The sequence below is a fragment of the Uloborus diversus genome, chromosome 10, assembly GCF_026930045.1.
Source record: "Uloborus diversus isolate 005 chromosome 10, Udiv.v.3.1, whole genome shotgun sequence".
Classification (NCBI taxonomy): domain Eukaryota; kingdom Metazoa; phylum Arthropoda; class Arachnida; order Araneae; family Uloboridae; genus Uloborus; species Uloborus diversus.
In genome coordinates, this window is record NC_072740.1 from 94226381 (window position 1) to 94250204 (window position 23824).

Genomic DNA, 23824 nt, shown 5'->3' on the forward strand with positions numbered 1-23824 from the left:
TTTCAATTATTAACTTTTACTTAATCCAATGCTCGTATAAATTAGAAATTGGGTTTCATGCACGAAAATTAGCTTTAATTTTAATGTTTTAGGAGATTTTTATGATAAAATAAGATTGTTTCTATACATCGAAATTTCTATGTATCGAATTTTTTTCCGGCAATTTGCTACTTCGATATATGGAGGTTCGACTGTATTATGCTTATGATGAATAGTAATGATAATGAACCTTTGAATGCAAATTGTTTTCAGAAATCAGATACAGAAAACACTTATCTTTTTACGAAAATGCCGGAACAAATAATGTTTATCTTATCTTCTTTTTTAGCAAGACATAAAAACATAAAGAAAACATTATCGTACTTGTTACTTCAGACGTTATCAAAATCATTGTCAAGAACAAGATGGGTGAGTGAGTTACTGAATCACTTGTTTTGTTAAAAAATCCTTAATCAAAACTTATTTTATTTTTGGTGCAATTTTTCATAATAATGAACTCCTTTTAATATTATATTAAACTTGATACATTTCAGTAATCTCATATACCGGGTGATCCAAAAGTCAGGACAAACTTTAAAAAAGGAATAATTCGAAAAGGATTAAAGATAAGAAGATGCGACTTGCACTAAACGGAAGGAAAAGAAGCGGGGTTTTGTCTGACAAACAAACAATCGTCGATCAACAGATGGCGCTATCGAATTTCTGATTCAGGATCATGAAAAGCAACTAACTATATAACAAGGGGCAACTGCAGCAGGTAATGGTAGTCGAAGCTTATATACTTTTAAAGGCTGCCCATTGTTGAGAAACCCCTCTCAGCTAAACTATATTATAATAATTATTGAGAAATAAAAAGCTATAGCACCATCTGTTGGTCGAAAACAGAACTATTTTAATTTCATTGCCGCACAAAAATCGACATCTTTTCTATTCGTTCAATGCAAACTGCATCTTTTTATCTTTATTCATTTTCGAATCATTAATTTTTAGTTCGTCCTGACTTTTGGATCACTTGGTACTTCAACCTTAAGTCATTTTTTGAAAAATATTTAACCCTCTACTTCCCCCTGTGACTTTGATTTCACATCAAATTTAATCATTATATTTCTCTCTAGGAGCGTTATTCCCAGTTGCAGGGTCACACTACCTTTTTAAAAGTATAAAAAGTTTTAAAAACAAAAATCTACCTTATGTGTTAAATACATCACTCTTTAACATACTGAGGAAAAGATTTTTTTTTCCGCAGTTAATTTTAATTTAGGCTGTAGAGAGTTAAACTTTTAATGAGAGTTTTCTAAAATTTTTGTACCTCAGAGTCAGAACAACGCAAGTCACATAATCGCTACTTTACAGGAAAGAACAAAAAACGACTGTTTGGCGCATGCAAAAGATGGAATGCGCATTCTTTTAACCTGGTAAATAATTACGAAGGATTTTTCTTATAATTACTTTCACATGGCTCAATAAGGAATAGGATTTTACATACAATGCACTATTAAACAGAAAAATCGCAATTTTTGGACATTCGTCAGTCTAGCTCTGAGGTACAGATTTTATCAAGAATGTAAAATATTACTCGCTGCAACATTTGAACTTCATTATGCTGCTTTTTAACAAAACTTTGGTTGACCAAAAAAAGTGTACAGTGTTGAAATTTCTAGTTTTTAATGGATAAACGGCACGTATCAGTACCACTCAAACGATAACTGTAGTCAGCAAACAATCAATTGTCAAACCCTTAAGCTATCCAATTTTGATTTTATTGTATTTCCGCGACAATATAATCGCTTCCTGGGAAATGCCCCGAGCGAAAATTCGGTCAAATTGAAGAAATTCTTTTCGTTACTTGTTTGATGACACGAATTTCGTAAAAAGTACCGAAATATTTCTTCATCCTAGTTTCATCAAATTAACAATCTCTGTCATATTATCTTGACAGCAGTAGTTTCGTCACGTTATCGTTTGTAATCTTTTTTTTTCCCCTTACAAAGAGTACATTTTCTTCATCCTAGTTTCATCAAATTAACAATCTCAGTCATATTATCTTGACAGAAGTAGTTTCGTCACGTTATCGTTTGTAATCTTTTTTTTTCTCCTTACAAAGAGTACATTTTCTTCATCCTAGTTTCATCAAATTAACAATCTCTGTCATATTATCTTGACAGCAGTAGTTTCGTCACGTTATCGTTTGTAATCTTTTTTTTTTCCCCTTACAAAGAGTACATTTTTCAAGAGACTAAGGAAAACTAATTTCATTGTAAAGGGGTTGTTACTCATCTTGAAATCATTATTTTTAACCCTCTCTCCCCTAATACGAGATAAAGGGACCTGCACTTCCAAGATCAGATACACATTCGAAGAATATCTACCGACATTTCTTATATGAGGCAGAGAGAAACGAAGGGATGTAAGTGGCAAAATTAAAAATTTGGAGATAACCAGTACACATGGTACGCGTGAATCTCTCCTCTGTCTTGGGGCAAGAGATGGTACTAGTAGCCCTGGTAGTTGCTGATATACAGCATAATTTAGAAAAAAAATCAATGAAAGCCTAACTAATATGTTATCTTTAGACACGGTTTACTCAAAACTTGAAAATGTCCACTTACATCTCTTTACTTATCACTGCCTCATATGAAAGAATGAAACACATCGAAGAACATGATATAAACACGAACTAAGTAGCAGATACAAATATTTTTCTTTCTAATGGGGCTGCGCTAGAGGCACTGCCTTTTGCAGACCTAGGGCGATTCCCCGGCATAGCATCCACTCTTTCACGTAGCACCACTGTCGGTGGGATGCCATTGCCACGAGAATTTTAACGTCCTGTTCCCCACTAGATGGAGGCACCTGGACTCTTATTCGATGCGAAACTGCACTAAGGATTTAATTTTTGCCAAGAGATATTCCATGCAAAACGAGTACGCGAGGGATCTTTTACATGTCACATAATCGTACGACATGGACGCTGTCGATTTTCTGCATCTAGAAAATCCACCGACTGGATCCAGGTTTGATCCTACGCTTTTGAGAGTGAGAGGCAGGCGTCTTAAATACTACGCCGCTCTGTCGAAGCAAACTCAAATATAACAATAAACAAAAACGGTCTCTTGAGATATATTCATTTCGATAAACACTAACCTTTTTTAATGAATCTTTTCTAACAAGTACTAGCGAGATGGCAGGAAACGAAAACTCCCAGAATCTATAGCTAAGTGACGAAATCAGAAAAAATAATTTCGTCAAAGATTTGAGAATTCTCGTTGGTTCAAATATCACGTGATTTAGTGACGAAAGGATTGTCAAAAACAACGAAATAGTGGTCCAGGATTGCTGAATAATCAAAACTGAGAGTATTTTGATAATATGATGTTCCCTTATACAGGGTGTTCATAAAAGAGTCCCGGGATTTTAATTACCAATATCGAGTGAGCAATATGCGTTAGGTGAAGTCAGTTAATCTTGAAGAAGTAACTTAACATATTTTATGCAAACATTGCAAAAAAATTCTGAAACGTCACTGATTATTTCCGTGGAACGTTACGGGATTTTACAGGTTTTCATCAAGTTCCAGTAAAAATCAATTATCTTTGTCAAAAAGTTTCCTTAATTACTACAAGAGTCATGAATGCAGACTTCTCACTGTTGTTATAAATATTTGTAGCTACCAGTTTGAAGATTAACTGAGCGCATTAAGTGTATCGGCTGCGGTTTGTCCAGATTTACTTTGCGCCCAATTAAAACCACGTGAAAAGGACAGGTCGACTTATCCGTCATTTTGGTTCTAAGCCAGCTTTGGATCCAACCTCGTTTCTAGCAAATACAAATACGTTATAATATTAGCTGGTTGCTATGTAGTAAAACAATTCATGAAAATTTGGTTAAATTGTCACTTAACGTGAATATAAGAAAGATAACTTAGTTCACAAATTCAACAAAAATGTATCAGGAAATGTTTACTGTGATGAACCCCATTTTCACTCCTTATTTGTTATCATTTTGTATTAATTAAATCGTCTTCATCCACAGAATAAAATAATCAAGCATCAATCAGACAACACATCTAAAGCTTGGGCACCAGTTTTCTGCAACGAGGCTTCTGTATAAAACACTAATTTTGTCTCCCGACAATTTTGGAACCAAAATGCCGGAAGAGTCAGCTCCTCTTTTATAGGGGTCTTAATCTCAATGAGAACGAGTAAGTCTCTGAATTCTGCAGCTTTGCCATAATTATGAGTTAGCAAGATTCTTAAAACTTACTTGCAATTCTGTCATAACTTTGGCAATGTTTGCAGTAATGCTTTCTAGGTAAATCAGAAAGTATTAAGTATCATTTTAAGGCTACTTAGGTTTTCTGTAAAAGGTTTCAGAGACATGACGAGGGGGGGGGGGGGGGGGGGGCTTTAAATAGAGATTTTTCTGAATTCTTCAGAAAGATTCTAGGATAATTTCAGGAAGGTTACTGAATTTTAGCGGAAAACGTTCCTGATTTTTGCAAGATATGTTGCTGGCAGAAGCTGAGCACATTAAGAGCGCATTATTTTCCAGAAACGTTTCTGAATTGTTTTTAGTGCACTACTTTGGTTTATATCGTTTGCTCAAATCAGCACATGACTATATAGTATCTTGGGCAGGAACCCGGTAGCAGAAACACTGTGACGTACGTCGTAGATTCTTCAAAAAGTCTGCAGTAAGTCTTTTTAGTTTTGCGCAAAAATGAGAATATTACGTTGAAATATTTTCTAAAATTTTGATTTTCAATTGAGGCATTGAGAAGCAAAGTGGTGCAAGTGGACTATTTTAAGTTTCGAGTAAAACGCGTTTGAAGATCAAATCCTAGGTAGGCTTTCATTGAATTTTTTTTCTAAATCATGCTGTACAGCAGCACCTACCAGGGCTACTAGTACAATCTCTTGCCCCAAGACAGAGAGGTTCATCTACCATTTGTACTGGTTATCTCCAAATTTTTAATTTTGCCACTTGCACCCCTTTGCTTCTCACTACCTCAATTGAAGCAACAAATCCGTTGATTTTATCAGAGATTTTCCCTTTCAATTTTACAGTATTTTTTTCTGTTCATTTTACAGCAGTTTTGCTTTTAGCATTTGACCGAAAATTCTTAAAATTTTACAGCAGTTTTTGCAGTCATGTGAAGAAACTTTTACTTACTTTGTGTCTGCGTTATTACACGAGGAAATTTTTTGTTACTTGAAGAAGCGTCTGATGCCCTAATCGCCCGCAAATCGCAAGTTGCATTCGTAGATCGCACGTAGTGCCATGGGTGGCTTGTGACAGGGGATGGCCGATGGTCATTCATGCGCAAGACAATTCCGATGTCAAGCAATACAGATCTATCGCGATACGTTGTCGATTCGTTTAGAAAGATTAAGGATCAGAAGATAAATAATTTTTATTTTGTTTATACTTTCCACAGAAAAAGAGATTTCCAAAAATAAAAAGATAATAAATGCGGCATTTTTGAAGAGAAACTTTTGATGCGAGGGCTTTGAAATTCTGATCCTCAAACGTTTTATGTGACGGAAGTGACGTAGTTGGGGCCTCCTGGCCTCCATGACTCAGTGGTATAAACTCTTCTAAGCCGGAGGTAGTGGATTCGATTTCCGCCGGTACCCTGGGTGTTATTTCCTTCTCTTGTGTTGTAAATCTTTCTTGTGTGTGTCCGGAGGCGAGGAACCTGGCACGCGGTCCTCTATGAACGTGAATCTGTTCAGCTTCTAAATAAATAAATAAATAAATAAAGTGACGTAGTTGTTCTTTAATTGTAGCGAAAAAAAAAAATAGTAGTTATAAAGTTGGTTTAACAACTTTAAAACAAAGTAATTTCAAGGCTGAACCTAAACAAACATATATATTTTCTGATTTTGTTCATTTTAAATTTTTCGAATAATGCATGTTTTCGAAAACTTCTTTGATTCAAGTCAAGTCATCTGGTTAAAAGTGTAATCCGCATTGCTCAAATCCAGCCTTGAAATTAGTTTGTGAACTTTTATTAACAAAATTAACTTTATAAGTACTTTTATTTTACTTAGTTTTTGGCTGCAATTTACAAGCGGATTTCGAGTATTGTTTAGTTTTTTCGTAGTTCGTAACATATTTCTTTCATAAATATACAATTTCGTCACGAATATGCCTAAGTCAGGTATTGAAAGAACAAGAGCGGGACGAAGAGAAAACGTGCGGGTGAAGTGACAGTTCAGAGTTTATAATTTTTTAAAAAAGGATAAAATTTTCACTTGTATCGTGTGTCTTTACGACACACACTTGTTTTCTTAAATATACATATATCCCGAGGGCCCCGAGGCGGAGGGGGGGATTAGAAAAATCTCTACATACCCTTACTTCGGGGGGGGGGGGGGTAGAGCAAACCCTATGTATATTCATCCAACTCATATCCTGTCATTTCAAAAAATTCATTTTTTGGGATTCAGAATTTTTATTTCCCGGATTTGTTAAAAATACAATTAGTTACAAACAAAGCATAAAATGCTTTCCTGATTCTTTTTGTTCTTGTTTTGAAAATTTAGAAGATCGTTAGTCTAAATCAAAATTTGCTTACAATAAGTCGTCCGAAGGATATGACTAAAGGATGACTCTGTCTAAAAACTACGAAAATATTCAGTAAAAACCGGTTCTAGAGCTAGAGTAAAACACATTCGCGCAGTATACGAATTTGGGTACCATTGTAGACTCATTTCCGTTTTACTGAGTATTTAATTTTTTACAATAAAATTACAGCTATAACTGAATTTTCACTTGGTCGCCTCGACTTTACTATGAAAGAGAATATTTACGGCTATATTTACAGCATTTCTTTTCAGCACTGCTTCTTTTCGTTTTTCCTTTTTATATGTTTTTCCTTTTTATTTATTTATTATTTTATTTATTTTTTTTAAAATAATGAGAGGATTTTTCATTTAGTCGTGCGAAAGGTTCTTTTCGACATTCAAACATTATTTTTGAAACAGTGCTTTATAGGAGAAATTGAATTCAGCTTCACATACTGTAAATTCACTTTTGGGCTTTTATGTACTAAGCAAATTTTAGCAGAGTTCGATTCTAGTCGGTTGTGCAAAGAGATTTGAAATCGGGAGGAAGCTGTCGCTTACACGCGTCACTTGGGAGCATCCAACTTCTTGCTCCTTCGTGCCCTAAATTTATTGGCGAGTGTTTGCACGCGATAGGCAGCAAATTTTAATCTTTCCGCTTCTTGAAATCTTTTTAAGATTACTTGCAAGCAGAGCCTGATTACCGCACGGGCATGCGGGGCACAGGCCCCTGCACTTAGATTTCAGAGGGGCCCAAAATCTCTTTAATTTATCATTCTAATTAAAAATAAATAATGATTTCACTCAGAATCTAGAGTATAATGATGTCATTGATATTTTTGCAAATGCCAAGATAAGGAAAAAAATCTCCTATTTGTTGATAAAAATGCCCCTTAAAAAATTGATCTCTTTGCGTTTAGTGCGGATATAAATACAGACTTTGCGAAGTTTAATCTGTATTTACTATTAAAAGTTATATCATAAATACCTTTCATATTTACGGGCAAACTGGCAAAGTTCAACCCCATCTTATATAATTATTGTATACTATATTTCTTCTACTTTTTAAACGTTGTGATATGAGATTACCACCAAATTTAGCATGGTTGTGTTAATACGCAAGTATCGAAATATTTTATAGCTTCAGAATAAGCGGAAGTATAGGGGGTGGGGAGGGGACAAAATGAATTTCATGCCCAGTGTTTTCAAAAATCTTAGTCGGACCCTAAGGGGGCCCTGAAATACAAATGAGCCCCATGTCCAATATCAGAATGATCGGGCTCTGCTAGCAAGGGGCCATTCATTAATTACGTAAGGGTCCCGAGGGGGAGGGGGGACTAGAAAAATCTCTTGTATTGCCTATCAGTTTGACGAACTCGATGAACTTTCCTCGGGTAAATTAGAGGTTAGGCAAATCAAAGCTTCGCAATAAAATTATTGGAATAACGACTTTAATTTTAAAAGCAAGGGGGGGGGGAGGGGAGCAGCCTGAAGAATTAAGGAAATTATAGAATTTCTAATCAATTATACATTAAACATACCGAATTTTTCTATAAGGTTCCTGAGACAAGAATGGTTTTAACAAGGGAGATTTCCCAATTCTTCAAAAAGTTTCAACAATAATTTCAGAAAGGTTACTGACTTTTAGCGAAGAACGTTCCTGTTTTTTGCAAGTTATGTTACTGGCAGAAATTGGGCACATCAGCTGCCTGTTATTTTCCAGGAACGTTTCTGAATCTTTTTAAAAATGTGCAGTTCAACTACGATCTCTCTGTCCTTTCCTGCTCTAAATATTGAAAGTTATTTGAGTTTTCATTAGACTAACGCATCAGTTATGTTATTCTTATTTTGTTCTTTCTTTTTATAGAAGCTTTTCTTTATTGGATCCTTCTTATTCTCTTGCCAGCAGTGGCAGTAGGTAAAGATTATTATAGAGCAGCAGTCTTTGAGCATCGGCCACGGGGTGAACCCCCTGAAGAACCAAAAGATATAATTACTGCAAACCTCCGGTTTTATGAACAAGCAGCGGCACTTGCAGCAGAAAAGGTATTTCATTTAAACTCTTTACACTGTAAAAACGATTCAGAAACGTTCCTGGAAAATAATGGGCAGCTGATGTGCCCAATATCTGCCAGTAACATATCTTTTAAATTCCAGGAACTTTTTCCGCTAAAATTTAGTAGCCTTCCTGATATTATCCTGGAAGCCTCCTGAAAAATTCAGAAATCTTCCCGTTTAAAACCAGTCGTGTCCGTGGAAATAATATCTTGGCATCATTCTAATTAATCTAGGAAATTAAAAGAGCATTATTGCAAACATGGACAAAGCTATGCCAGAATTGAAAGTAACGAGAATTTTACGTGCTTGCAAATCTTGCAAAGCAATGCATTCCACACTTTTTCGCTCCCTTTGGGAGTTTAATTAGCATGGACGGACCGTATTTGAAGTAAAGCCGATACACTTTATAAATACGCTCAATTAATCTTTAAACTGGGAGCTAAAAGTATTTTTCACAACAGTGAAAAGTCTGTATTCTTGTGACTTGTAGCAATTCAGGAAACTTTTTGTCAATAATACTTAATTTTTCCTGGAAGTGGATAAAAACCATTAAAGTCCCGAAACGTGACACGGAAATACCCAGTAACGTTTCGGAATTTTTTTACAGTGTACAATGCATATTTGTTGACATATTTTATATTCCCCTTTGAATCCAAATATGACCACCGTTTTCTACATCGCGTCCCACTTTTTAGAAATGTCGCCCCGAGGTTTGTTTCAGTTTTCGACACTTTCATAGCCATTATTTTTATTTGAAGGGAAAGGGAGAATTATATTCTCCATTAACATTCCTCTGAAGGATTAGAGAAGTGCAAAGTTCAAAAGCATGAACAGTTGGAGCAAGTTCGGAGACTCATGGGGGTATTTCCTATAATATAGTTAAAAACTCATCAAAAACCGATCTTTCTTTTCTGAGGGAATTTTTGCACAAATCAAATTTCTAAGGGAAAAAACTAAAGTAAAATAGAAATAAAAAATAAAAAATCAACTTGTTTCAGAATTTAAATTAATCGCTGCCTGTTTCCTCGTAGCAATATGTCTGAATGCTTGTTAGAAATCCAAGTTAAAACAATGAAATGACTTCAAATGACGTCTTTTGGTAAATGATTTCACGAATAAAATTTATTTAATTAATACACTGTAAAAAATTCCGAAACGTTACTGATTATTTCCGTGGAAAGTTTCAGGATTTTACAGGTTTTTACCAACTTCCTGTGAAAATTTAGTATTTTTGTCAGAAAGTTTCCTGAATCATTACAAGCTTCATGCGTGCAGCTTGTAGTCACCTTTCACTGTCATGAAAAATATTATTAGCTACCAGTTTAAAGAATAACGGAGTAAATAAGTGTATCGGCTTCAGTTCGATTGTTTCCCGTCCGGATTGACAAAGTTCTTGATGTGAGCAAATAAGTCTGGAATCTGAGCTTTGCAAGAAGGACAGGCAAAATATATGCTCCGTACTTGCTTGCGATTCTGGCTTAGCCTTGGCCAAGGGTGCAAAACCGCTTTTGGGGCTTGCTTGGTAAAAATGGAAGGCATCAAGTTAATTCTTAAAACCTACTTAAGTTTTCTCTAAAGGTTTCAGAATCATGACTGGCTTTCAGGGGAGCATTTTTTTTATTTAGAAAGATTCAAGAATAATTTCAGGAAGGTTACTGACTTTTAGAGGAAAACTTTCCTAATTTTTGCAAGATTTGTTGCTGGCAGACATTGGGTACATTAGCTGCTCTTTTTTTTTCTTTTTTTTTCAGGAACGCCCCTGAATTATCTTTAGTGTACAATTGGGGAATTCAATTCGACACGAAAAAAGATTCCAATAACCGGGATATTTAATTATCAGGGACAAGTTTTTGTGGTAAGAAACTGCATTTTCCCTGAAATTATGATTTTTTTTCACATGATTTTTTTTTGTTTTTACTAAACAGATGGCAGTCTGTTAGTTTCGTAGCATATTTTATTGTTATCTTTAGATACATCATAGGAAATTATTTTTGAAATTTTGAAATTATAACGATTTTTGAAGTGAGATGACACGAAAAACCAATTTCTTTAAATCTAAAAATTATCTGATTTGAAACCCTTTTTATCTTTAAGAAATGGATATAAATTAAATCCAGTGTTTGAGAGAGAGAGACAGATGCATGAATTTTTTTTTCTAATAATTTCATCTATTGAAATTCTGACATACTCATGCCTAATAGTTACAATAGTGTACTTGATTAGTAACAGTTAAAATTTTTTAACACTACATGTATAACGAACCGCTTTTGATGAACCAGTTGATTCGTCTAAGTGTAAGTCTCTAATGATAAAAAGAACTTCCATTGGTGGAACATTTGATTTCGTTATTTATGCAATAACTTTCTCCTACAACCCTACCATTAGTGCAAAGCCGTCACTTAGGGAGGTCACTCTCCCCCCCCCCCCGGCTTTGGAAAATTAATGTATTTACATGTAAGTGGGCGTAGTTTTTGCAATTTTTTGGTTCTAATTACATTGAGTATATACTCTTTGCTCCCCCCCCCCCCGTGAAAAAATTTGTTAGATCTGCTTTGGTGATCAGTTTGTTTATTTTTTTAAACATCTTCAATGTATTACATCTCTCACTAAATAGGAGGGTTTTTAATATTCTCTAACTATAGGTGGGTTTTACACTTTAAAGTTGGCACAAATAAATAATAAACACTCATACGAGGTAATCTAAACCTCTGCGACAACGGTCACCAATGACAAGCAAAGCATCTAATCAAAATAAGACGTTTGTAATGCATTGTACTGCTTTCCTTTGTGCTTGGAGTATTTCTCCTGTGTTATGTGATTGAGTTTAACGTTGTAATGGAAAGAGAGAAATGTTGACTCTTTTCAGAATCTAAATAACGGTAAATACCTTTGGAGAACAAACAATGCAAAAAAAAAACAATATAGAAATCGAAAAAAAGAAAATTTTAACTGTTTCTGATAAAGTACGCTATTATTATTATAACTATTATTTCTGTAACATTTTTTTTTGTTTCTACACGAGATTTCCCTCAATCCATAATCCATTGATTTACACCTTATTTTAAAGCTTATCTTGCAGGCTACTGACGAAAAATAGACCCACGGTCTAAAAATTGTTTTTTTCTGGCAAAAAAACCTGTTTTAAAGAACCAAAATGAGGTTTTCGGTTAAACTTATAACATTAACTTGCCCTATGGCCGACAGAGCTGCATAGCTCGATCATCAGAGCGTTCGCCTGGCAAATAGGAGAAAAAGTGTTCGGTCCCATGTCCGGACAATCTGCATCATAAAATTAGAGAAATATCGCGCATTACATGCAACACTTATTAACATTGAATAACAAATATGAGGGTATAGAATAAATAAAATGGAAACACTCCTCGCTGTTATGAAAACTTGATGCAACATGGAGCTAAATTAATTCTTAATTGTAAGGTTTTTTTTTAAAGCTTTGGCTCCGGTAAGAAAATTTAAGCATAATTTAAGCGAAAATATAAGTATCAGGTTTAAGATTTCAGACTACAATGGAATTATTTTTTGTTCAGAAAAAAATAATAAATCGTACATTGAAATATAGATTCTTCTAAGGAGTTTTTGACTCTTCGTACAAATAAAAAAAGTACTACCTCAATTTGAAGGGTAAAATATATATTTTTTCTTCTTTTTGCAAAAAAAAAAAAAAAAAAAAACAAATAGCCTATCAGTTTTTCTACATTCTAAAGGCTACGCTTAAAAAAGAACCTAGTTCACATTATTTTGTATTTTAACCGTGCTGTTAAATGATGAACACGTGCTGCCATCTAAGCCATAACGGTTCAAGCAGCATGCGATAACAAATTGTAAAAAAATTTCAAAAATAAAAACACTTCTCTTCAATATCTTATCTTATATATTATTTCTGTGGACTATTTTTCTGTCAGTATGCGAGATCTTTCTTATCTCTTGAAGAAATCCCCCCCCCCCTCATTTTTAAACTCATCAGGCCGGCTTATGACGAAAAATAGACTTACGGTCTAAATATCAAGTTTTCGGAAACGCCCCTTGTTGTTGCAAAACCTTGATGCAGCCTGTAGTTCTTATGCATTTTTTTAAAGCAATGTTCTAATAAAATTTTCCAATTTTTTGCGTCGCTTTCGGCAAGAAAAAAAATTAAAATTAACTTGTTTTTTTTCATTCTTTATTTATTTATTTATTTGTTTATTATTATTATTATTAATAAAGCTTAAAAGCACTGTATTAGCACTGTAAATTAGTATCAACTTCATTAGTAAGGAATCATTTTCTTCTCCTCTGCTTAAAGCTGAAAAAAAAAAAAAAAAACTACGGTCTAAAAATCAAGTTTTCGGAAACGCCGCTTGCTGTTGCAAAACCTTGATGCAGTCTGTAGTTCTTATGCATTTTTTAAGCAAATTTCTAATATAATTTTCCAGTTTTTTGCGTCGCTTTCGGCAAAAAAAAAAAAAAAATCTTTTAATAAAGCTTAAAAGCATTGGACTTAGTTGTTCGGTTAAATTAATAATTTTTTTTCGGTAGAGCGTTCGACTATGAACTATTTGAACTTCGGGAAAGCCCGTGCTGTTTGACATAATAGCAAATTTAGATTAATATTATGCATTACATGTACTCATAACATACAACAGATAACACACGTGATAAAATAAATACAATGGGAATGCTGCTTGGTGTTTCGACTCCTTAATGCAGACTAGAGTTATAATTCAGATAAGTTGACTGTTAATCGAAGGTTGTTCTTCCTTTTATTTTAAGCTTTGACATCGTCCAGACCACTAAGCATAATGTGAGCATAAAAAAGTATTAGATTTACCTCAAGGGTATTTTTTGTGCAGAAAAACATATTCATTGTATGCTGAAATGTAGATTTTTCTAATAGCAGTGTTCGACCTTTTGTACAAACGAAACAATACTTCGCCAAATTGAAATTACGAGATTTACCCAGTTAACCTTTAATTATTTATTCGAATACGATATAAAACATTAAAATAATTACCAACTTCATTAGTAAGAAATCATTTTCTACTCCTCTGCTTTCAGCTGAAAAAAAAAAAAAAAAAAAACATTTTGTTTACGTTCGAAAAATTACACTTAAAAAATGGACTCAGTTCAACTGGTTTTGGTTTCGAATTTTAAGTGTTCGATTAAAAGAAAAACATGTGCGGGCATTTAAGCCTAACGGATAAAGCAGCCTGCTATAGGAAACAGGGAAATTGTTCAATATTCAAAAATAAAAACACTTATTTTCAATCTAATTTATTACTTCTCTATAATGTTTGTTTCAATCGCTATGTGAGATGTTCCTCATTCTTTAATCAAATTCCCTGTTTTACGAATAATTTTAAAATGTATGATGCTTGCTAATGACAAAACATAGACTCATGATCTTATTTTTTTTTTTTGGCAAAAAGCTTTTTTGCTGTTTTATATTACACATCCCTTCAATGAATAGCATTCGAAAAGGAAGGCGCAATTGCTAGGTTTGTTGGCGTGTCGTGCTGTTAATTGCCAATAAATATCTCTTTAATGTTTCTTTTTTTCCCGTCAGATGCTCACATGGGCAGGACTGTATTTGCCACAACCTGTCTTTTCACATGCAAAATTACTGCTTTTTCACGAGTCTCTCAGCCACACTTTTAATGATATTTATGTTTGCATTGAAAACACGTACAACCAAGAAGTGAGCGATGATCAAATTATCACATCGTTTTATTTAACGAGGTTTTGTTACTGATGTCTTTAAATTACATGCCTTCTCTTGTGCGCTTACTTTTTTCGGTTCTTCTTCATAATTTCTTTCTTTGAAATTTTTAAAGAGCGAAATGCCTTATGAAACGATTCGAAGTACAGTGCGGAGTTCCGCACGGGTCGACTACGCATTAATATATACGAAATCTAACTAATGAAGCTATAAAATCATCTTTTTTTTAAATTTAACATGCACCCCGTCATGGGATTTCAAAAAACCAAAAAACATCTTCAAAGCAAAAACACGGGATTTGATGTATATCCACTTGTTAATCAATAAAAGAGGTTCAAGTCAGTGAATTTTTAGGTTTAGAAAAAAATGGACTTTTTGAGTAATCTCACTTTAAAAATCGTTAACTTTTGAAATTTTTTAAAATTTTCAATTGGATTTCCTTGACTCGATGCATTTACAGATTATAATAAAATGTTATGAAACTATAATATACGGGCTTCAGACTGCCATCTCTGTTTAGTAAAAAAAAAAACTTTTTTCATGTGGAAAAAATCATAAAAACGGTAAAAATGCGGTTTTTCCACCACAAAAATAGTTATTTTTCTTTATCAATTGACCCAACTAAGTTTCTAAAAACGATGTCTAGATGAAATGTAGGTCCCCATTTAAATTTGGAATAAAGAATTATTCCCATAGATCAAGTACTTTTGAAAAAGTGTCCATTTCAAATCTAGTGTTTAGCTGTTTTTTTTAAATGGCCGATTTTAAGCAGAATTCTAATGCGCTGTAACTAGAGAAATAAAAATTTCCTTGCAAATTCCATTTAATATATTTTTTATGTCCGTTAGTTGTAACTTCTGCATGTTTTGAAAAAAAAAATCGGTGATGGTCATATCGTCGCCTCAGAGCAATAGTAAGATACCTAATTCCTGAAATAACACTAATAAGATATCCGACTGTCGCTCTGAGGAGACGATGTGACACTTCTCACCCTAATCTGTCGGAATTGAAATGAAATGGTCGAGGGGACTGTCTTGGAGGGGCACCTGCGATTTCTAAGCTAAAACTATGAATTTATACACCATTGCATATTTTATGGCAGTTGAATATGTTTTCATTAATCGAATTGAAGTTATAGGATATTTCACGTAATCAATAACGTATAAATAAAATTACTTTTCATCAATTAATTACTATAGTAACTAAACCGTTCCATGTTCTTACAGTTATATGCTTTACATCATAATCAATATTATACCCATTGATTATGATGTAAAGCATTTATGGAGGTCAAAATTTTGTCTAAGTGTGTACTTTTTCAGATTTTTTTTTTTCACATCTTGGAGGAAATAAAACTTTAGCGTTTACTTTTTTAGTAGAGTAGATTTGATCAAGAGACTGGTATGAAGTAAAAATTTCAACAGTTACAAAACTGTTGCTCAGTTTCATCTGATTTTGTAATGGTTTCATATGTAGTAAAGAGAGTTTACAATAGTTATCTCTTTTGATGATTACAACAACTTTCTCAGTTGCGGCTTATTACTGCTAAGTAATCAAACCAACTATAAGTATCAAAAATACAAATATCTAAAACATAAAACATACTAATAAGCAAGTTAAATAAGAAATAACAACGTCAAGCAACACAAATTGCCGACTAGTGCAGACACATGCTTCGGCGTTGCAATGAACGTTCTTTTCAATGTGAAAGAAATGGTCTTTTGATCCATACACTATAAAAACGATTCAGAAACGTTCCTGGAAAATAACGGGCAGCTGATGTGTGTGCCCAATTACTGCCAGTAACATACCTTACAAAAACCAGTAATGTTTTTCGCTAAAACTCAGTAACCTTCCTAAAATTATCCCGGAAGCTTCCTAAAAAATTCAGAAATCTTCCCGTTTGAAGGGAGTCGTGTATCTTGAACTTTAGACTAAACTTAGGTAGGTATCATATCATACCTTGCCACCTTCCTTTTTTTTTATTAAGAAAGCTTCATAAGCCGCACTGGAAGCATGGTCCAAGCAAAGCCAGAACTGCAAGTACGTATCGCGAACTTTACTCGCTACAGTTCCTGCAATGCAACGTAGTCCATACTTATTCGCTCCCTTAGGGAGCTTAATTAGCATGGACCAACCGTAATCGAACTGAAGCCGATATACTTTAAAAATATGTTCAGTTAATCTTTAAACTGGGAGCTAAAAATATTTTTCACAACAGTGAAAAGTCTACCTTCGTAAAACTTGTAGCAATTCAGGAAACTTTTTGACAATGATACTTGATTTTTCCAAGAAGTGGATAAAAACCATTGATATCCCGAAACGTGACACGGAAATACTCAGTAACGTTTCGGAATTTTTTTACAGTGTAAGCTCATGTCTTTTGCATCGAAAAAGACATTCCTTGTAACGCCGAAACACGTGTCTGCAGTCATCTGAAATTTTTTTCATTTGACGTTGTTATTTCTTATTTTACCTTTTATGCACGAAGGTAAAATAGAATAAAAACTTATATATTCAACTTATACTAATAGCAGTTTCTTTTTCAAAAAGGACATTAGTTCTTGACTTTTTTCGGTAAATAAGTTGTTTCATTATACAAATGGACATAATAGTGATATTAAGTCAGTTTCACTTGGTGAAATTAGGTACTTAAACAATTTTAGCTGTAACTGATATTTTCTCAGAAGAGTCCCAGAAGCTTGGGAAATTTGTTTTAAACTGTTTTATGGTGAAAAAATCAAGTACCTAGAGCTTAGGCACTTTACAGAAAAACTTTCGTACGCTCAGTAAAATGATAGTAACTACTAACTAAGCAAATTGTCAGAAAATTGTCATATAGTAGGACAGGAACTTACAGGTATAAAAAGAAGGTAAGCCTACATTTAGTGGTAAAACCTACTGACGACATTATCGTTTAGTGCTAGTAGAACAATGAATAGTAAATATAATACAAACAAAGTAGTGGACTCCCCGAAATTAAATTTTCCTTTCCATTACAACTTTCTTTCTCCGGTATCATAACCTTAAGTTGTTGAATTTTATATCAAATTAAAACACACACCCACAACCTAAATGAAAATTAATAAAAAGAAAAAAAAATTCTGCAATATGCTGTAAAAAAATTCCGAGACGTCACTGATAACTTCCGGGCATAGTTTCAAGATTTCAAGGGTTTACACCAGTTTCCTATGAAAAACATTTTTTTTTTTTTTTTTGTGAAAAATTTTCCTGAATCGCAACAAGTTCCATGAATGCCGATTTTATACTGTGGTGATAAATATGTTTAGCTACGAGTATAAAAATATATTAGGCTTTTAACTAATTCTCCTTCAGCTTAGTTACGGACAAAATGCAGTTTCTCGATACCGTAGCTTTGATGGAATTGATTGCAATTCCCTATTAGCTTCGGTCATTTTGCTTTGGGCGCTTTCCTAGTAAAACATGAAGATGCCAAGCTATTCATTCAAATGAAACCCGGCCAGTGCGTCTAACTCCACATTAGACGTTAGAGGGTGTCGCGCAACTGAATGCATGGAGGCACTATCTATTGGCAAAGAGACTGGCGCATACGCAACGTTTTGATGTTGCACAGCGACAGTGTGGTTTCACACCAAAGAGAAGGTTTTACACAAGTTATTGTTCACTACGGAATATGTCCTTGTGTTTGACCACAAAGGCCTACTGCTTGTCAAGTTCCTGGAACGGGGAATGAATGCTGGGGGGGGGGGGGGGATCAAATCCCAGGTGTTCGGCATGTTGTACAAAGGTGCTCACTCGTGGTCAATGCGGTGAAGCCGACATTGCAACAGTTTTGTTGGGAAACGCTGGAACATCCACATTACAGTTCAGACCTTTCACTGCGTGACGTTTATGTGTTAGATGTTTTGCGATCTCTGAAGCTAGCTATTCGCGGACATGGATTCATAACATACGACGAAATGTGCGACTGGGTTCAGGCCTGAATCCGACAGTAGCTTACTGGCTTCTTCCAAGATGGAATCGACCGACTAATGTCGATAACGGATAAGTGTATCAAACGTTTTAGCAACTATATTTGAGTTAATAAAATCGTTACCTTTACTTTACACTGTAAAATAATTCCGAAACGTTACTGAGTATTTCCGTGTAACATTCCGGGATTTCAGTTGTTTTTATCCACTTTCTGGAAAAATCAAGTATCATTGTCAAAAAGTTTCCTGAATTGCTACAAGTGGCACGAATTCAGACTTCTCACTGCTGTAAAAATATTTTTAGCTCCCAGTTTATAGATTAACTAAGCATATTTATAAAGTGTATCGCATTCAGCTCGATTGCGGTCAGTCCAGACTGATAAAGCGTCCAGAGGGCGCAACTTAGTCAATGGACTACGTGGCTTTGCAAGAACCGCAGGCGAGTTAAAACTCTTGATAGATACTTGCTTGCAATTCTGTACTAGCTTTGGCCATGCTTACTATACTGCTTTTGGAGCTTTCCTGCAAACGCAGGAAAGTGTTAAGTTGTTATATTATGCCCTCTTAAGTTCCAGAGACACGACTGGGTTTTAACAGGAAGATTTCTGATTTTTTCAAGAGGTTTCCAGGATAGTTTCTGGAAGGTTACTGTATTTTAGCGGAAAACGTTCCTGGGTTTTGTAAGATATGTTACTGGAAGAAATTGGGCTCATCAGCTGCCCATTATTTTCCAGGAACGTTTCGGAATCGTTTTTACAGTGTACACTTGTGACCGAGTTACATTTGAGTGTCCCTTATACTTATACAAGTTTCCACTGACGTTCTTCAGTTAGTCTAGGAACATGACTGGCTTTGATTGGGAATGTGTCTGAATTTTTTGTTAAGATTCTGGGCTAATTAGGAAAGTTATTAACTTTTAGCCCGAAACTTTCCTGCTTTTTGCAAGACATGTTGTTGTCAAAAATTAGGCACATTAGCTGCCCATTATTTCCCAGGAACGTTTCTGAATCGTTTTTGCAGTGTAAAACTGTAATACTCTAATTGTATGGTAGTTTTAACGTACATTAACTATTTATTTTAAATTTTAGGGCGCTGACATAATTGTTTTCAATGAGTTTGGCTTATTTCCATACATAAAAAGCCGAGAAGAATTGAAGAAGTTTATGGAATATATACCTGATCCTCAAAAAACTCTTTCCAATCCTTGTGTTGAACAACCAGAAGATAGTATAATTTTGAATACGCTTAGCTGCATGGCAAAAGACAATCACTTATATGTAGTAGCAAATTTGGGCGACGTGCAGCCATGCGAAGGATATTGTGATGCTGACATAGAAAGTTGTTCAGTGAAATGTCCGCCTGATAACTTATTCCTGTACAATACAGATGTCGCTTTTGACAGAGATGGAAACCTTGTAGCCAAATACCATAAGCAACATCCTTATTTCGAGCTTTATATTAATAATCCAGAAGAAACTGAATATGTCACATTTGAAACCGATTTTGGTGTGTTTGGTATGATCGTGTGTTTCGATTCTGTTTTTAAAGAGTCAGTTATACTATCAGAAATGGGTATAGATACACTTTTATTTCCAACTGCTTGGTTTGATGACATAGTTCCTTTTAACGCACCAGAGTGGCAACAGTCTTGGGCTTTAGCCAACCAAGTACATTTTCTTGCAGCTGGTTCACAAAAGCCAGGAGTAGGTATGTTAGGGAGCGGTATTTTTTCCAAATATGATGGTGCACTTGCTTACACTTATGATCCAGACGGTGAATCTAAGTTACTAGTGGCAAATGTCAAGCTACGAAATGACGTTGTAATTGATACAAATCCTTCTCTAACCATTGTAACTGAAACAACTAATTATCCGAAAGAAGAAACAGGGGAAGATTTTCCAAAAAACTGTTACAATAAATTAGTTGGAAATGCAACCGATTTATATACCGAGTACAGATGCTTCACGTCGCAAACAGAAAATTATACTTTGGTGAAACTCACCGAACCAAGTGGACACGTAGAGGCATGTAACAATGGATTTTGCTGTACTCTAAATTACACAGCGAATGATATGCAAGAAGATTTCTACTTCGTGGCGATAAATGGTTCTAACAATGTCAGAGACTACTTTTATTGGTGTGAAGAAACATGCATGTTGGTTAGATGTGATCCGTTTGAAGAAAAACCGTGCGCATTGTTACCTTCTCGTTCCAAAACTGTATTCGAATCTCTAGAACTAAAAGGTGAGTTCACCGCGGAAAGAATTTATCCGACAGTTTCGAAAGACAAACATCGCCTTGCCCCAAAAGCAGAGTGGCAATTTAGACTCGAGAATAACAAAGCTATCTTGGATTTTCTTTCGAAGGACGACAGTCCTTTACTAAAAGCTGGCTTTTTAGGCCGCTGTTATCAACGCGATCCACCATTTGTACCTTTTTACAAGTACTAAGGGAGCTTAGTTTTTATCGACATGATATCACATCAACTCAAATCTTGTTGCCAAATGAAATTCTTATGAGGTCAAAAATAAAATAAACGTATTCCTTATGCAGCTAAACGTACTATGTTGCAAAATAAATTCTTTAAGCTTATGTATTCCGTGTTTTACATTTTTGTCACAAACCTTTAACGCTAAATGTACTATGCTGCAAAATAAATTCCTTAAGCTTATGTATTCAGTGCTTTACATTTTTGTCACAAACCTTTTTGTTAGCTAAATTTTTCTAAGGGATCATTCATTAATTACGAAAGGATGATTTTGTCAATTTTTGACCCCTCTCCCCCCCTGTAAGGATGCGTAAGATTTTTCAAACCCCTCCCAGTTCATTCTTACGTAAGATTCCATTTCGTTTTTCAAAAAAAAAAAAAAAAACTAAATAAATAAAATAAAATTAATTTAAAAAAAAATGTGCGTCACGGGACGCTCGGCAGAAGTGATAACTTTCATAGGATTAAATTATTATCATTTTTTAATCCAATGAAAGTAACAATTGCCTTATGGTAGCTATACTAAAAAACGAAATTTTTGCATTGTATGTTATCTAAAAATCTTGCAAAGACTGCATCAAGTATAGTTCCGTGACTTGTATTGGCTTCTTCTGGTTTATTAATCATTTGTAACTGTGATTTGGGTTGTAGAAACGATAGTAAATTTTTAGCTCGATCAGAAGCAAAATTAACGTTGAAGTCTGCGGTTAAAATTAAAGGAATTGTAACCTTTCATCATTAACTAAAGCAGAACCTTCTTGTGTATAATTTAAAAGCTGTTCATGAATAAATTGAATAATACTTAAAACACTTTTGTTTGGACATATACATATGTCGGCAATAGTAATTTGTTCCTTTGCTTCATTGAGACATTTCCCTATGCACATTTCACCAATATCGTTTTGTGTAGCCGTATTAAAGCTTGTGGCATTATTAACATGTAATTCTATATTTGGAGTGACAATATTTGTGCAATCAAGATCATTCTGATAAATACGCCTCCTGCTCTTATATTTTGACGCTTTAATTGCACTATACGTTTAAAAGATAGAATAATTTTAATATCATCATTTTTGCCCCCCCCCCCCCTGCAAAAATCACCTGGGACCCTAACCGTACACTGTACTAGATCCCCAACCCCAAATAACTAACTTTTTAACGAGTGATTGTTTTAAAGTTAAAGTCAGTTTAGATTTTATTCTGTGATGTACAAATTAAATGTTTGTTTATTATTTTTTGTTTTCTCAGCCGTCCCCAACCTCCGCATTGCGGAGTCTGCGGGGATGAAGTTCGTTTAAAATATGTTCAACTTATCACAATTCAAAACCCTAAATGAAGCAAGATATTTTTGGTATAACTAATCGTAAAAATGTTTTTGTTTTGAAAATAAATTTAGAGATTAAATGCTGTTTTGAAAATACATTATTTACAATTTTATTGGTATTATATTGTATTATTAAACTCACCTTTCGTTAGGAGATTGCGTTATGTTGCGACGATCATCCATCTTCTCTTAGTTTCATTACTTTTTCTACTATCACTTAACGCTTAAAGCTGACCCAAAGAGTAAATAAACAAAATTTCAGTGGCCATGCGCGCTTTTGTCGTATGCGCAAACGAAAGGAATGCAAGACGAGAGTTGCGCCGTTACGCGCGTTATGTCAGAAATCGGTTTACCCTCCCATAAGAAGTTATCACTCAAAAAATAGCTTATAGCCTTCCTCAGTAAATGAACTATTCAACACAAAAAGAATTTTTCAATTCGAACCAGTAGTTCCTGAGATTAGCGCGATGAAACAAACACTCATCAGGTTTATATTATTAGTTAATTATTAAGAAAAATAAGACAATGATACGTATACAACATTTTTGTTTTACGAAACACTTTTAGCATCGTTTAGAATTTTCTCTGAAAAGTACTCTCGAGATTTGCCTCATGGCTGACTCGAACCTACACAAACTGGATCGCAAAGCCCTCACTTTCAGGTCAAGGCACCATGGCTACTTATATTCTGCGTTCCAAACATTTTATATTATAATGTAAATTTTCTCGTTTTCATAATATTTTTTATTGCTGCTCCACTCCTATTTGTTATAGCGTGATGTAATATAGCCTATAGCCTTCCTCAATAATTCGACTATTCATCAGAAAAGAATATTTCAATTCGAACCAGTAGTTCCCGAGATTAGCGCGTTCAAACAAACAAGCTCTACTGCTTTATATTATTAGTATAGATAGATTATGCGTAGTTATCTGAACGGAGTCAAAACTTAAAAAAAAAGAAAGAACACCCATCAATTAAGGTTTTGCAGCAGCAAGGGGCGTTTCCGAAAAATTGATTTTTAGACCGTAGGTCTATTTTTCGTCATTAGCCATCCTGGTAAGCTTTAATATGATGGGAGAATTTCCTCAAGAAGAAAAATCTCGTATACCGACAGAAAAATAATGCACATAAATAATATCTAAGATAAATTATTGAAGGGAAGTGTTTTTATTTTTGAAATATATATATATATATATATATATATATATATATATATATATATATATATATATATTTGCTATCGCAGGCCGTTTGAACTGTTATGGCTTAAATGGAAGCACGTGTTTATTATTACATTTAACCGCACGGTTAAATACAAAATCAGTTGAACAAAGTTCGTTTTTTAAGCGTAGTTTTTCGAATGTAGTAAAAATGTGACTGGCTATTTGTTTTTTCCGAAAAAGAAAAAAAAATATTTTACCCATCGAGTTATTTGTAATTTTAATGTTTTGATTCGTATTCTAATAAATATTCATAGATTAACTAAATGAAAATCGTAATTTCAATTTGGAGTAGTAATTATTTTATTTGTACAAAGGGTCAAAAACTGCCATCAGAAGAATCTACATTTCAGTACACGTTTTTTTTTTCCTGAGCAAAAATTATTCTATTGTAGTCTGAAATCTTAAACCTGATATTTATATTTTCGCTTATATTATCATTTAGCTTTCTGATCGAAGCCCTAAGTTTAAAAAACAGAAGAGAAAAAAAATAGTTAC

At 34.2% G+C, this 23824-nt stretch overlaps 1 protein-coding gene across 1 annotated transcript; it reads left to right on the forward strand.

The window, feature by feature from the left end:
- The first annotated feature begins 395 nt into the window (after positions 1-395).
- On the forward strand, positions 396-20913 carry LOC129231644 (biotinidase-like). The gene is made up of 3 exons (XM_054866007.1): positions 396-408; positions 8437-8615; positions 19382-20913. Exons 1-3 carry the CDS (start codon positions 405-407, stop codon positions 20741-20743), a joined length of 1545 nt encoding a protein of 514 aa, XP_054721982.1. The 5' UTR covers positions 396-404; the 3' UTR covers positions 20744-20913.
- Positions 20914-23824: the final 2911 nt, after the last annotated feature.

Bases quoted from the DNA above. Each gene is read 5' to 3' on its own strand.
- LOC129231644 (XM_054866007.1), top strand. The intron at 8,616-19,381 runs GTATTTCATTTA...TTTAAATTTTAG, and splicing joins CGGCACTTGCAGCAGAAAAG to GGCGCTGACATAATTGTTTT.